We start from the raw sequence: 17451 nt of genomic DNA, 5'->3' as shown, positions 1-17451 counted from the left end.
AGCACGAGAGCAGTTTGTAGAATTTCCTGCATCAAGATAGTTCACAGAAACAATGTTCAGCTCTATTTTCGATCCGGCTGAGACTTGGAATATGATGATCACAGAGTATGTTGATGTTCTTCCCCACTAGAGCCTCTGCTGTTTTTTTCTGGTGGTCAGATGCAACTTCTAGAAAGGAAGAAAGACCTCAAATTATAACAAAATAATTTGAAATTACTGGATCATTTGGGTACGGGTAAGATAGTTTGAGATGGAAATCGCACTCAAATTCGGTATCCTTCAATTTTGCGCGTGGTTTCTATGTTGTAATACGGTACCTAAACCGTACCCGATCAATGAAATCGAAACTTACCCGGTAAATATACTTCACATAGAGTTCTCACACATGGCAGCTCTTCATTTGAAAACTCAGTAATCCAGGCTCTTAGCTCTTTGCTTTCCAGCTTTTTCACAGGTATATTTGCTTTGGCAAATATTTCAACTGTGCGTTTCGAGAAGTTATCTCTGGACATTTTTCATCGTTTACAACTATCTGTGTAAGCACAGAAGATTGCTTTCTTTGAGACGTACTAGCAACAGGGGTTGACCTTTCGTTATCGCGTCGCTTACCCACGTGTTTTTCAGATTTAACATGTTTCACAATGCTATGTCTTTTTTTTTTCCCCACCCAACTCGGCAATTACAATACTTGCAAAATACTGTCGCTGAATCTGTGGTATATAAACCATCCTTTGCATATTGCTGAGCCCTTTTGTGCGTAGTTTTTGTCGTGCGCCCTATAACCTAAACGATCACTCGACTTTCTACTCTTCACTAGTTTCAATTTTGAACAACAGGAAAACAACGCTGCGTCTATCTCATTATTTCCGTGACGCTCGACTTACATTTCGATAATAATCGATACAGATCTTATTCCCCTTGCTCAAGACCTTGTCATTCCCATTGTAAATATCGATTAAAGTCAGCAAGCAGCAATCGATCGGCTACTTTTCTTCATCGATCTGAACGGTCGAAAGATTTATGCCTCATATTTTGATTATTTCTGACGATTTTGCAGAAATACGTTGTTTTTGCCAGTGAAATAGCACATTTTTTCAGAATTCGCACCAAAATCACGTATTCATACTAATTCCGCATTTTGGGTCACAATTCGCATTTTGTCGCATTTTGCGTAAAAAATGATTTTATTCCTCATTAGAATTACCGCAGGTTTGGATTCAGTACAAGATTCAAATATTCACATTTATCGCAAATGCAATTTTTTCAGGTCCCTAGTGATAATTCATCCAAGAAAACTCAATTTCTCAGCTAGTCAATACATTTCATATGAATTTATTAATTTAGTTTTCATATTTAGCAACTTGTAAAAGTTTTTCATTTAGTGACAAACTATCAATTTTTCACATTAATTTGGGACTCTACTTTGAGTTGGTAGCACTGTGCAAATCCATATTAAATTCACTTCCAATGGCAAATTATAATATCTTATCCATATTAGCTAATTTACTCTAAATTATGAAATAATTTTTAATATTTCAGGCCATAACGAAGCTGGATCAACTCGAAATTCAGCTTACGACTACCGACCTTTCCATATCTAATCCACAATTAGCACATTTTCACTCGCAAGCAATGAAGACCTTGGAGGATATTACTACAGCTCCTCTGCAAGAAGGTTACTCTCTCATGGAAACTGTGGGCAAAGGAGTTCCTGGTGCTGAGGTACTTTCTTTTCTATTCTAGATTTAACAATGAAATACATTTGTAATTAACAAAAAAAAAAAAAAAGAAAGTAAGTTAAATGCTAAAATATTGACATTGCTTAGTGTTACCTTTCATGTACACTGTATTTAGATTAAGGTCATTATTATTATTATTATTATTATTATTATTATTATTATTATTATTATTATTATTATTATTATTATTATTATTATTATTATTACAGTATAGTTACAGTATTACCAATACTGATAATACTGTGTTGCCTTATAAACTAGGTGAATCTATGAAAACGGAATATGGCCTTATCTTTGCTAGTATAAAAATCAAGCAGTCAGTCAATCAACATCATGTCTCTCTCTCCAGAGTCACAAGCACTCTAGTGATGGCTCTAAGTTTCAACACAAAAGTATGGTGTGTGTGACTGGCACATATCACTACTAATGCATAGGGAGGGATGTGCTAGTGTCCTCTCATTGTTTTTGTGGTGTTAATCTTGTTACATTTGTCATTCAAACATAAAAGTGACCTTATTATTTGGCTTTTCAATATCTTTCATAATGATCACCAATTTTCCCTGCAAACTGTATGCATAGATTATATTATTATTATTATTATTATTATTATTATTATTATTATTATTATTATTATTAAATACAATTTTTGTATAAGTCAGTTTTTGAGTATGAACTAGAGATTTTATTTTACTAATGGCAAAGTGTGGAGAGAGTTTAAGATATTAAGTTTAGAGTTTTCACAATTAAAACTTACCTGGCTGAAACAGTAATACCTTTCTGCTGTGTAGGTTATGAGTGGTACATTGTCATCAAACAACAGTGTAGTAACATTTGTGTAACTTGATTGTCCATTTTAGGGTGTTAGGCATGCAGTTGAAGAAATAGAAAAGCGCAAAATCAACTTGGAGGGCATGTGTACAGCCCATAAAGAAGAGAATCTTCGTCTATCTCATGCTATGACAACATTCCTAGAAAGACAAAATGAAGTGAGTATCCTCCATCAAAGTCATTATGCAATGTAATTACATTTATTGTCAAAATTAAAAGATACTAGTATACTAACTATAACTTGTAGCTTCATTCACTAACAAGGAGAAGACACAGCTCTGGATCACTGGTTTCGTTCAAACTTCGGGAGGTTGATCTACATTAAAAATAAACAGATACACATGGGTTTATGCCATTGGTCCTTAATTAATGAGAAAGTGGCCCTTCAAATTTAACAGCCTGCATTTATGTAGGCAATTTGCATATGAGTATCTGTAGCACCATTGGTCTAGTAGTCAGCATCCGTGACTTCCATACGGTCATCTCAGGTCCGAGAAGCGTCAGTACCTCATTTTAATTTTTCACTTTTTCTTCTCTTCTCCCTTTTCCTTTTGTCTGTTTTAATCTTTGTCCATGCAGAATAGAACATTTGCTGATTAAGTTTACACTTGTTTAGTTGATGTAAATAAATCAGTCAGTACTAATTAGCACTTCTATTGTCCGACTCGTTGGCTGAATGGTCAGCGTACTGGCCTTCGGTTCAGAGGGTCCCGGGTTCGATCCCGGCCGGGTCGGGGATTTTAACCTTAATTAGTTAATTCGAATGGCCCGGGGGCTGGGTGCATGTGCTGTCCCCAACATCCCTGCAACTCACACACCACACATAACACTATCCTCCACCACAATAACACGCAGTTACCTACACATGGCAGATGCCGCCCACCCTCACTGGAGGGTCTGCCTTACAAGGGCTGCACCTGGCTAGAAATAGCCACACGAAATTTAAATTTTTTTTAGCACTTCTATTGTCAGTCACAGCTTGACAAATATTTGCTTTTTCTGTCATCTTGATAACCACTGCTGCAGTTATGATAAGAGATGGAGAAAGAGTGAAACTGTTTATATTTTACAATAAAAAACTAGTAAAAATATAAAAGGACAATCATGCTATGAATTGTTTTGAGAAAATTTTATTTACAGTGGTAATTGTCATATCTTTTCTTACCAATTTCATAAATCACTTTCATTCATCATAGAATAAATCAGTGTGGGCTAACATTATAAGATATAATATGCCTGTCTTCAAACAAATACATTATGTATTAATCGTTTATTAGAACATGGACATATTTTTTGTTTTCCAATTAGTGGAATATTATACTGCTAATTTGGAACAAAAATCAATTAATACCAATGGTAATTCAAGTCAACTAAAGAAAGAGAAAAAGAAACAGGAGAAGAAAAATGAGGTGGTGGCACTCCCCAAGCCCAAGACACTCGTGTGGAAGTCAGGGTGCTGACCACTGGACATTTAAAGGCCCATTTTCTCATTCAAAAAGATCAAATTGAAAAAACCTTGGACACATAATGTAACTGTTTGTGAATAATAATAAAAAAATCATATATAAAATTACTCAAAAACTTAATAAAATACTTGAAATAAATTAAATTAATAAAAATAATTAATTGAAATGTCCATAGTATGGGCGCCAGAGTTTACCAGAATGGATCCCTCGAATTTTGATAGAGCATGGTTATCTTTCTCTTTCAGAGCGTGTACATAAATGCTGCGTACTGGTACATCTGCTTCAGGCCTTACCTAACCTTCTGAAAATGACTAAGTAGGTAGGAACTGCACCTAGGTTCATCAATAACTCCACTGACTCTAAAATAACTGACTATATTCTCAATAAAATCCGTGCATGAGCACCTCATCAACACACCAAAATATACATATAATAAACACACATAACATTGCTGGGAGACTCCATGTTTGCAACAACAAAAATGAAAACAGTGGGAAAATGGAAACAAGAACCAAGCTACCATTTGCAGATAGTCTGATGAACAATGTACATATATGTAGATAAGTACCCTTCACTGTCTCTATATCAACACGACTTGTAGATTCTCATAATTGGCACTTATTACAGTACATCACACAGATACTGTACCTGATAATACTGTGTTCACTGACTCTAACACTTGTTTTAAAGATATATTTACTTGTGCAACACACGCTTGTCGTTCTAAAATGTAAATTCTGGAAAGTCTGAGATATAGCACCTCACAGCTTTCACCAACATATAATACCAAGCCGCCACAATTGATACAATATCAAGTGCCTAAGCACTCCACTGTTTGTAGGTCAGTCACATTTCCCAAACATGAAAGACTATGTTCCACAAACGTTTGAAGTCCATCCAGTATAGTGCAGCAGTGCCACTCCAGTACCGTATTGTGAAGTTTCACTCCCGTATCGTGTGTCCGCACTACTTCATTCCCGTAGAGTGTCGTCGTCCCTCGCTGTATGACACGTGCATATATAGATCACACCCCTCCCCTTCCTCTCACATGATCCGTCTGGATTCATCCTGGCCAGCCAATCATGAGTAGATCCTCTAGTCAAGACCATGCCCTGAACTTCTTCCTGGCCCCAAGACAATAACAAGATGAACAGACTCTAGGGTGTTTCACATGAGTCATCAGAAGTTTCTGACTACAACAACAAGTCCACCTCGTCAGACTCTGGGCTATTCACATGATTCATAGAACTTCCCGACTTCATCAACAAGCTCATCAGACCCTGGGATGCCCGCATGAGTCATGCAAAGTTCCCAAGTTAAAGTAGCATTGTTTTCCCAATTGTACAAAACAAATTACTCACAACTCATATGGAGTCCTTCCAGGTTAAAATATTGAGAATAAATATACGAATGAAATATACAAATGAAATGAAATGGAGAAAAAAGACCACTACAGCATGGATTAAGGAAAAAAGAAGGATATGGAAAGGTTAAGCATATTGGAAGACTAGCTGTTAGAAAGGAATACGTTTAGGAACACACTGAAGAATTTGGAAGGTGTTCAAGCGTCAGGAAGAACTAGGAAGACTGGAAGAGCCTGGACAGATGAACAACGGAAGCAGGCCTGCGAACACATAAAGGAGTATTGGACACAGAGAAAACTCTGCACGAAGAGAAAGAAATGAAGTTGTAGCGTGATCCTTAGTGGCCCATTCGCTTGTAAAAAAAAATAAAAATTGAATACTGACAGTAATATCTCTCACTTCTACATACAGTGCAAGGGTGTGATATATGTACTATCACAGTAAGGTGGGGGTGGGGGTGGGGGCGAATTCCATCTCCGCACCTAATTTCATCCCCCTAGGGATTTCCAGTTTGTACGGTTGGTACCTAGTGTTCAGCCACGTGCACATGCGTAGCCTCATCCTGTTGTCTTATTGTGAGAGTTGGTTGTGTGCACCACGTTTAGTTTCCGTGTACAAGGAGGATTCATTTTTCATGCTGAGTTGAGTTAGTGCAGCATTTAAATTAAGAGTGTGTTATTCCCAGTGTGAACACTGATATGTGTATGAAATACTGGACTGCATTTCAGTCGTGTGGTATAGTTCCTGGCGTGTAGTCGCTACATTGAGGTGGTTGGCATGAATTACTGTAGCGGCCATTACAATAAATCAGGAAATGTTTGTAATTTTGCACCCCTTCATTTTATTTTTTATTTATGGAGTTTATTATTATTTTCAGATGGGAAATCACAAGCTGTTGGATAAGGGGTCTATGGAAAAGGCTATTAAGGCAGTGAGGGACAAGATAATGGGTTTCAAACTGCAAGTAAAATGTTTCACATCCCATGAGCAATGCTGAAAGATTGTGTTAAAAAGAATACCAAGAAAATATTTTTCATAAATGGCCTTCAAGTAATTCATTATAGGGAATGTGTTTGGTTAGGTTAGAAAGGAAAAAATATTAAAAATAATTGTGCTTTTCATAAATTTGGTAGGGGACGAAATTACGAACACATTTTTAGTAGTTTAGTTTTTGTAGTGTTTTTGTTTATGTCAAGTATTGACTACCTTATCTTATAACAGTTTCATTGTAACTTGCCCATAAGTGGAAAATATATTCAGTAATACATATACCAATTTCTAGCCTTGTCCATAATATTCCTGAATTTCTACAAGTCCAAATCTGCTAAGGGGATGAAATATGTTTATTTATGTAGATCAACTTCCTAAATTTTAAACAAAATTGGTGACCCCATAGCTGTGGCCTCCCATTATAAGTAATATTATTTTATTCTTCTGTTTCTGGGTTCAGATTTTATTGGATAGAAAGTTTCTGGCTTATTTCATATTTCTCATCATAGTCCGAGATTATTGCGTCCAATTTTTACCGTTATTCTGTTAATATTTCTTTTATTTCAGTTGTTTTCATGGCTGGTGAGCATTGCCGAAGCATTTCTTCAAGGTCATCAGGATATGGGAAGTGTGCTTGCAATGGCAAAAGATTTTCTTCAGTTACATCATCAGCTTCTCAGTGATTTACAGGTAAGTAATACAATTTCACTGAAGAAATATTTGTAAACTTATATTTGTCATAATTTTTACAGTGACTGTGATACTCCTGTCTCATTTCCTAGAGAACATGATATCCGATTTGCTAGGCTGGGAAAGAGATGAGGTTTATTGTTAGAATAAGAAATTATGATCAATTTTTTGAAAGATCATGATCACAATTTGGAAGCTAGTTATTTCTTTTATATGTGATCATTTAGGCAGAATTATCACCTTAAAGTAATCATATTGAGTAAAGTAGGTACATTTTGTAAAACAAAAGTTCTAAGTCCTACTAAAATGAAATATTATTAGCCTATGGAACAAAAAATTAAAACTGAGAGCTGCATTGAACTAAATCAAGGGCTGGTCACCATGAGAAACTGTGACAGCAATAATGATATTGACTGTACAGCCCGTTGAAATAATGTGAATATCCTGCTTAGTATGTTCTAAGGACCACGTTCATAGTTCTACCTTAATTTAATAATAATGTAATTGGTTTTACATCCCAAAAACTACTTTTACAGTTTTTGGAGGTTGCAAGGTGCCAGAATTTTGTCCTGCAGTAGTTCTTTTGTGTCTCAGCAGCTCTGTCGACTCGAGAGTGTCATATTTGTGCACCTTCAAATACCACCAGACTGAGTCAGGATTAAACTTTGGGCGTGGAAGGCCAGCGCTCTACCGTCTGAGCTAGTCAGCCCTGTTCTGGTAATTTATTACCTAAGGTTGAAAACATAGTGGAGCGGAGAGCGAAGCAGTGATGAATAGTAAGAGCAAGCCACAAATGAAAGAGGTTTGTGTTCATAGTGCATGCACGGACAAGTTGTTGTTGTTATAAAATCCTGCATTAAAAATTTGGTACTTGCTGCTGAACTGCAGACATTAGTAAGCGATAAAAGTTGTAATGTGATTAGTATCAGAAATAGTTAACAGAAGTATGGCAATTTAAAAATTAAGTATGATAAATGAAGTAGAGAAAAATGAATCTCCATCATTAGAATGATGTGGTAACTTGTGAATGGACCTTCATTACGAAATAAGTCAGGTCTGGGTTCTAATCAACAGAATCAGTGTCCTACAGATTTTCTGTTCCAGCTCATAGAAGTGAAGCTTCCATGGTGTGTAGAGTTATTTAGTTCTTCTTCTGGGTTGCACCTCGTTGTTGTTTTCTGTACATTCTGTGCAGTTTGCCGGCCTTTCAAATACATTGCAGTATTCTTTGTCAAGATAACTGAAATACCCCTATTTGATCTGAAAAAAAACCCCACTGTTATTGTATTATACATAAAATATGTCAGAGAATTACCAGAGATACATGCAGTGACCTTAATAAGTCCTCATTTATAAATGTATGTAACTTCTAGTTGTTATTGCACGATTTGAAACATTGCAAATGTTCAACTTACATGAAGAAACAAGTAATTAAAGCTTTTTGTATATAAAATTCAGGAAGCTCAGTTGTCAAAAAATTGCCAGTGTTTCGCCCCAGTGTGGCATGGGCTCATCAGTTGGATACTGCACTTTTCCAAGACGCTGGCTGGCTAGTACGCAAATGCAATCTCTGCAATGAAAACTGTATAACATATGTGAACTTGGCCCTGTTTTACAGCTGGATGTCCTTCCTGATGCCAACTCTATGTGGAGGATTTTATTCACTATTGCGTGTTTGGAGAAACACACAACCATACTTCAGGTCACAGAAAATTGTGATTAGAATCCCTAACCCGGTTGGGAATTGAACCCAGGACCCTACGAATTGAAGCCCTCAACACTGACATTTCAGCCAAGAGCTGAAGTAAAAAATCTAGAAAGAAACCACCTGTACAATTTTGTCATCAGCAAATAGACCCATTTTACACGGATCTGATATTTTTGTGTCTTCGCCACCAGAAAATTTTAAGAGAGGCGCTGGCCTTCTGTCCTCAGCTTGTCAGGTTCGATCCTTTCTCAGTCCAGTGGTATTTGAAGGTGCTCAAATATGTCAGCCTTGTGTTGGTAGATTTACTGGCATGCAAGAGAACTGCTGGACTAAATTCTGGCACTTCAACATTTTGTGTCATTATCTCTGATCCTTATTTTCCAAGTGTGTTTTCAAGATGGACATTTCACTCAGTATATTAGAATATGTGGGAGGAAAATCAATGTCCACTGATTACTTTCTGTTTGAACATTATATTTATATAATTAAAAGTTCTAAGTGAAATTTGGCCAGGCAGAGTGCTTCAGACAGTTGAGGCGCTGGCCTTTTGACCCCAACTTGGCAGGTTTGATCTTGGCTCAGTCCGGTGGTATTTGAAGGTGCTCAAATACGTCAGCCTCATGTCAGTAGATTGACTGGCACGTAAAAGAACTCCTGTGGGACGAAATTCTGCCACCTTGGCATTTCCAAGAACCGTAGAAGAGTAGTTAGTGGGACATAAAACATATAATGTTATTATTAATTAAAATGAAATTTATAGGCAACTTGTATGAACCATTAAAGGAAATTTTGATAGATGCATACAATAGCATAGTGTGGTGTATTTTAAGAGGCTGATGAGAGTTTCCAGATAGTTTATCTGTAGGCTATAAATGAAAATGTAAAAGCGAAAATGTCCCTCGATTTACTAACCAGGCATATTGCCAAACCTGCGTATTACCAGGCCCTTAAGAGATATACTTCGAACTGATATATGCAAGCAATCTTAATGACTTTGGTTCTTGGTTCTTTTGAAAGCAAATGATCCAACATTTCATCAACATACTACATGGTTCAATAAATAAGGCACATCATTTTATTTCACATTGGTGGATTTTTATTTGCAATAGGGAATACTGTATACCACATTATTTCACAATTCACTAGCTACAAGTACCTTTTGTTCGACATAGTCTCCGTTCTAGTCTATGACTTTCTTCAACCGAGATGTAATGTAAGAACCTGTATACAACTGCAGTACCATTCAGCTGTAGGGATGGGGTATTCGATTAATTTTACTAAATTGATTCGTTTGATTCCGTTTGCGTTACTGAATCGATACAGTGAGCCGATTCAAGGCTCATTAGAATCACCGTTCCAATTGCATCTGTGCAGTGCGTACTGATAAGACAGCAGCAACAACATTTAATGCTTGCTGCTGCCATCTGGTTTTCATTCTATGAACTGCTTTCCTATGAGTCATCTTGTTTTCAGATTCACGTTTCTCCTGCAGCCACTTCTTCACATCAAGTTTTGATGCCACAAAGCCTTACCCCCCACACAGTGACAATTCCATTAAATAAGCATATAGAGTTAGATGAAAAATATTTGTACACACAGTCATCAGTGATCTACATTTAGAGTTGTTGCCCAGATGGGTGATTATCAATTGTTTGCCTAGTCTTTTCTTAAATTATTTCAAAGAACTTCGAAATTTCATTATATTCACGGTAAGTACGGTAAGTCCCAGGGGTGCCGGGTTCATTTCCCGGCATGACCATAATTGGGTAATTTTTCTGGCACAGGGGCTGGGTTTATGTGTCGTCTTCATCATCATTTCATCCTCATCATGACGCGCAGGTCGCCTATGGGCGTTAAATCAAAAGATCTGGCGAGCCGAACTTGTTCTCGGACAATCCCGGCACTAAAAGCCATATGCCATTTCATTTCATTATACTACAGCACAAAACATAAGTAGTTAATAATAATAATAATAATAATAATAATAATAATAATAATAATAATAATAATAATAATAATAATAATGTCAGCAACAACAACAACAACAATTGACGTAACTCAAATTTTATACACTACCTTATTGGTTTTCCACAGTTCTCTGAAAGTCACAACTCTATTATGTACACAGAATTAGATGTAAAAATACCTGTGCCCACAATAACTAGCCTATATATTAAATATAAATCAAATATGTTGCTTTAGATCGCACCGACACCGATGAGATAGGAAAGGGCTAGAAGTGGCAAGGAAGCGGCCATGGCCTTAATTAAGGTACAGCACCAGCATTTGCCTGGTGTGAAAATGGAAAACCATGGAAAACCATCTTGATGGCTGCCAACGGTAGGATTCAATCCCACCATCACCCGAGTGCAAACTCATAGCTATGCGACCCTAAACGCACGGCCAACTAGCTCGGTAATCTTTGAAAATGTCTTTTTCTATCAGCAGAGGATTTTTGAAATCATCATATTTTGTATAGGCTACTCGAGATGTACAGTAGCCCACTGGTTTTCTGATTAAACATCTTTTTATTTAAGCTATTGCATCAGTCGGCTCACTCACTGTACACGTACACTGCTGATCTTGTGATTCGATTATTGAAGTATTGTGGAATGGAGCAACATACGAACTGAGAGAATACTGAGCGGTTCTTCCTTATATAAAACAGACAGTTTTGAGTGGTTATGAGCATGACTCATAGTCATAGGGTAGGCTAGATAATAATGTTATTGGCTTTATGTCCCACTAACTACTTTACAGTTTTTGGAGATGTGGAGGTGCTGGAATTTAGTCTCGCAGGAGTTATTTTACGTGCCAGTAAATCTACCAACATGAGTCTGATGTATTTGAGCACCTTCCAATACCACTGGACTGAGCCAGGATGGAACCTGCCAAGTTGGGGTGAGAAGTCAACTAGTTATAAAAGTACTGGTTGATTAAACTAATATGGTAAATAGAATAACCTAATAGCCTACCTACTTACAAGCTAGATACTTTGGAATTATGTTTTAACTTCCGTTTTAACACTGCAAATAAAATCATCTATTATTTTAACCTCCCTGTAAGAAGAAGGCCGGCCCCGTGGTGTAGGGGTAGCGTGCCTGCCTCTTACCCGGAGGTCCCGGGTTTGATTCCTGGCCAGGTCAGGGATTTTTACGTGGACCTGAGGGCTGGTTCGAGGTCCACTCAGCCTACGTGATTAGAATTGAGGAGCTATCTGACGGTGAGATAGCGGCCCCGGTCCAGAAAGCCAAGAATAATGGCCGAGAGGATTTGTCGTGCTGACCACACGACACCTCGTAATCTGCAGGCCTTCGGGCTGAGCAGCGGTCGATTGGTAGGCCAAGGCCCTTCAAGGGCTGTAGTGCCATGGGGGGGGTAACAAAAGGACACTGAATGCAAGTGGGTATTATTTTCAAATGAGCTGAGCGCAGCAGTCTGTTATAGCGTACGATTCTTCCAGTGTGCCATGGCTCTGTATGTCTCGCTGCAGCGGAAGTTCGGCTCCCTGCCAATGTCCAATGTCCCATAGTGAGCCATGTGTGTATTGTGTCTCACTGATCCGTTAGTGCCCCACTCAGCACTGTCTGCTTCGAGTCAGCTGAATTGTATGTGAATCGATTTACTTCGACGCTTGAATGAATTGGTACACTGCTTCAAATCATACACTCAATAAAGAACACTATTCAGCTGGTTCCCTTCTCAACCACGTTCTTACTTCACCTATGACCTCACTGGTGTTGCATCACCTCACACAGAGTGCAGCTTTAAGGGGATCAGATGGTACAAGGTACAAGCTGTGGGATGGATGAGGAAGAACATTCTACCCAAGTTTTGTGATTGCTTCACAAGTGTACAGGATTGCGTATGGCCTTGCATTGTCATGTTGAAGGAGGATGTTTTTGACATATTTATGGGGATGAAGAAGCAGAAATTGTCTCTTCAATTTTGTCAAATTCTCAGTGTAAACTTCTCTGGTTATTGTGTGAGCAGCAGGCAATGTGTCGATCAGAATCACTCCTTCAGAATCCCAGAAGACTGAGGGCATAACTTTGCTGGCTGAGGGTCCTGACTTGAACATCTTCTTCCAAGATGAATTTGTATAATGCCACTCCATGGACTGTGGTTTGGTCTCAGGCTCAAAATGATGAATCTGTGTTTCGTCCCCTGTGATGATTTTGGATAAGAAATCATCATCAGCCTCGTGCTGTTCAAGCAGCTCTGCACAAATGGTCCTCCTTTGTCCCTTACAGCCTGCTATCAGTTAGGCACCTAGGGACCCACTTGGAAGAAACCTTTGAATAGTCTAAGCGGTGGATAATTGTATTGGCACTGCCCACAGAGTTGTCAAGTTGAGTAGCCACTTCTTTGGTTGTTATTCACCTGTTGCCCCGAATAAGCCCATCTGCGTGTTGAACAGTCATGCATGCAGCTGGCCCGAACATTGAAGATTTGACAGTCTTTGCTTTACATCTTTGTGACGCTGATACTCTGCTTACACAATAATTGATTGTACTCCTATCCACTGCTCGATCTCCACAGACATTTTTTAAGCAACTATGAATGTTTGCAGTGATCTCCTACTCCATAAAAATAAATTCAATCACAGCTCTCTGTTTTGTGCGTACTTCATGTGCAGTAGTCATTTTACAACAAAACTATTATGTTACCATGACAATTATGAAACTTTGTGGGAGAGTCCAGAAAGGTTTGTAGTTGTTGTATAAAAAATTTGATCCTTCTTCATCTCATTTCACAATAAAAGAAGGATGTGCATCGCTTATTGAACAACCGTAGTACATTGAAAAACTACATAAGAAAAAGGAAACTTCTCTCTCTCATGCAATGAAATAATTTGTTTTCTTTCATGTGACTCAAGAAACTACACAGTATAATTACATGCAGAGATACTTTTCTGTTCCCTCTCACATCTGTGACTATCTTCCAGAGACCCCTGACTCAACATCCAGTTTGACACATTCTAAGAAAACTGTGTAATTCTGTACTACAAGCAAAGGCTGTTGAAGAGTTTAGTGGCTATGTTAATATGAGGTAGGTTCTTAGTCACTGTGAATTGTCAAAAGGATCACTTTTATGAGCGGTAATCTTTTTAATATGGAATTTTCATAACCTGTTCTGAGAAGTGGATCCTGCCAAGCCACTTGCCTTCTCATCCCATGCATTGTCGACCAATAAAGATAGGAAATATTTCCAATTTTCTTTTTAAAGAATTTTCTTATCAACTAGCCCTGGAAATAATATTTTCAATTAATGTCAGTTGGCATATAATGTTCCAGAATAAATATTCTTATGAAAGTGCCTGGTTTATACAGTGAATTAAAACCATATTACTTTCACACAGTTGGGAACTCATATTTAGAAGTATGGACCACAAAATCAAGATGATTTGCAGTCTTTTGTGATTTCAATGTCTAATTTTTTTAAGAAATCACAAATCCCCCCCCCGAGTGCCTTGTGCTCATAGTCACCCTGATGTTTTCCAAAACTAAGAAGGCTGTCATTTTGCTATGTGAACTACTGTCATACTGTACCACTACATACTTTATATACTGGCAGGTGATAACAAGTTTAAGGACCCTGCCTATAGATTCATTATAGGATCTCCTTGTAATTAGAATTCAATCAATGTGAACAGAGAAAATGCTTATTTTCATCAATTCTGAATAAGATACACAAGCCACTTTAAAGGAATACTTTGGAACAAGAATTAAAAATAAAATTTTCTTGGACCAACAATATTACTTCTCCATATGCCAGTGTGTGATAAGACTGATAAGTAATTCAGTTGTTCTGTGAAAATTTGAGCCTTGTTATTTTAAGTTATCAGATTTTTAAAATTATTATTATTAGATTAACTTCTAGTAGGGTTGCCATATGTCATGGACGTTTTATTATAGTTATTTAGATGTTTTGAAAGTCAACATTGGGTAATTTAAATTTGCTGCTAAATATCTAAAAGTCATTATGAACAAAGGTACATCTTGATCATGAAGTATATGTTCCTTTTGCCATCACTGGAACGATAATTACGTGGCCAGTCACCTTTGTCATTGCTATTAATGCGTTATTTCAGTTCGCAACTTCAGCATTCCTTTCTTTATTGGACATAAGAATATGAAGTTCAACTAGAAATGAGTTGCTTTTTTCTGTGATTGTGTTTCTGGGAAACAGTATTCTGAACTGCTAAAAATTGTAGGGTATTTACTTCTCTGTTCCTGCGCAACAGACAGAAGAAAGGACAAGGTTAACACTAACATCTGTAAATGCAATTCTGCAAGTACAATACAACATGAAACATGTAAGTTGTAGTGAGTTTTATAAGCTCATTCAAAATCAGACCAAGTTCCTTTGTTCTCTTCTTAGCTCTGAGAAGTGTAAGCAGTATACAAATGCTTTGTGCATTAAAAGTACACATTCTTGCAGTACCGGTAATACATGTTCTCACCATTCAATGAAGTTGATACAGACATAAACATGTTACTGGTATTTTCTGATGATAAATGCTCCCTTATATTGGCTATTCTAATAGGTAAATTATGTACTGGTTTTGGACTTTTAAATTCTGACAACATCCTGGTTTTGGGCTTTTGGATTATGCAACTGTAACTTCTGAGCAGCTGCATGGCCTTGGGGCTCACACAGCCTACGCGAAAATATGAGGACCAGGTTAATTTCAGGAGGTGAAGGTGGCTGGGAATAAGGCTAACCACTCTATCCCACATATTACCAAGATTATGGATAGTGGAGACATTTACCTTCCACTCCTCCAGGGGCCTTCATGCCCTGTACAGGGATGACCTTTGCTATTATTATTTGAAACAAAAGCATTAAAATGTCAAAAGATTATTTCAGTTACTACAAGATGAGCATTACAGGTTTCAGGAACAGAAATTCTAAATTTCTTGCAGACTAATTTATGATAGTTTTCATCAAAGAGTAGATAATTTATCATTGACATTAAATGAAATGTGAGCTTCCGTGGCTCAGACGGCAGCGCGTTGTCCTCTTACCGCTGGATACTGTGGTTTAAATCCTGGTCACTCCATGTGAGATTTGTGCTGGACAAAGCAGAGGCAGAACAGGTTTTCTCTGGGTGCTCCGGTTTTCCCTGTCATCTTTCATTCCAGCAACACTCTCCATTATCATTTCATCACATTTATCAGTCATTAATAATCACCTTTGGAGTGGCGACCCCATTGTAATAATAGCCTATATATGGTTCATTCATTACATCCCTGATCTGGTCAAAGACTGGAATACAGGTTGTAGGTTTTCATTTTCATTAAATGAAATATGAAAGAAAATATAAAAGGATTACCTTAACCTAAATTGATTAAAATTCATGAAACAAATTTACATATGCTAAACATTATGCAGTTTTAGCACAGAACGGTAGCCTACTGGGCAGTCTTGATGGTCTTTGGATTTGCTGAAGAGAAAAGTGCTTCGGAGGTTATTGGAAAGAGATTCAAGACTGAAGGGGTTTACATAGAAAGGTTTGATGAATGAAAACCCACAACCTGTTTCCAGTCATTCGACTGGGTCAGGAATGGAATGAATGAAGCCCTTTTCTAGCGGCGAGGATAGGAATTGTGCCGGCTGCCGAAGCCTGTCGCACTCCTTTGGGGCAATGATTAATGAATGACAGATGAAATGAAATTATATTGGAGAGCGTTGCTGGAATGAAATGTGAAAGGGAAAAACCAGAGTACCCGAAGAAGAACCTGTCCCGCCTCCGCTTTGTCCAGCACAAATCTCACATGGAGTGACCGGGATTTGAACCACAGAACCCGGCGGTGAGAGGCCGGCATGCTGCCGCCTGAGCCACGGAGGCTCATAGAAAGGATTGATCATGACTTTGAAATAGTGTTAAGTCAATGGCACAATAACTGGTGGAATATTTATTTGTGGGAAGGGAGGAAGTAGAATGGAACAGCTTACTAAAAGACAGCTTTAGCCCTTTCTCATTTCTTTCAAATGTAGCATGAGGTCATGAAAGGGAAATGTAAGAGCTCAGCAGGAGATCATAGTATGAGTAATTTTAGATTTTATGTCATAGTTTATGTAAATATTTAGGATATACCTTCCTTTGTTTTTTAATTCTGTATGATTTTACTGCTGAAAATGTATCCCATTTGCAAAATAAGTGCCTTAACATACTCAGTCATTTTCAGATTTTCTGGAAGAGATTCTCTCTCTTAGAGGGTATAGGTAATTGAAAAAATATTAGAGTAATATTTTCTCTAAATCACATTTGGAACTAAAGGTGCTAACTTAATGAATTTATTGAACTTTTCATTGATAAATTTCCTTATCTGCAGTGAAGCTCAAACTTTTATGTGAGGTTAAACTCCTAGCTCACAGCCTGAAGGCCTAACCCCTGGGATACATATACCTACCAGAATGCGTAATCTGACTAGAATTATTTGTTATTTTGAAAATATTGTAAATGCAAGCTGGAAAATTTGTTAGTAACCATAGTAATAAATAACAAATTAGTACATTTTCATAATCATGAGTTTATTAGTACTGGTATGTATACTACAAGTAGATTTGAGGCCTAATAAACCAATTCTGAATGCTCTAGCATAGCTCTGTTAGGAACATTAATAGCAATCAGTCGTAAATCTCAAAAGAATTGGAAT

At 37.5% G+C, this 17451-nt stretch overlaps 1 protein-coding gene across 2 annotated transcripts in view; it reads left to right on the top strand.

Annotated features, from left to right (window-relative positions):
• LOC136863973 (titin) overlaps positions 1–17451 on the top strand; it is a 982878-nt gene that overhangs the window by 747442 nt on the left and 217985 nt on the right. For both annotated transcript variants that reach the window (XM_067140442.2, XM_067140441.2), the window contains 3 exons: positions 1540–1722; positions 2597–2725; positions 6955–7077. In XM_067140442.2, the coding sequence (XP_066996543.2) occupies positions 1540–1722; positions 2597–2725; positions 6955–7077 (435 nt within the window). The remainder of the gene's footprint in view (positions 1–1539; positions 1723–2596; positions 2726–6954; positions 7078–17451) is intronic.

The sequence above is a fragment of the Anabrus simplex genome, chromosome 2 (assembly GCF_040414725.1).
Source record: "Anabrus simplex isolate iqAnaSimp1 chromosome 2, ASM4041472v1, whole genome shotgun sequence".
NCBI lineage: Eukaryota > Metazoa > Arthropoda > Insecta > Orthoptera > Tettigoniidae > Anabrus > Anabrus simplex.
The sequence above is the reverse complement of the archived record's forward strand: the minus strand, read 5'-3'. Positions and strand labels throughout refer to the sequence as shown.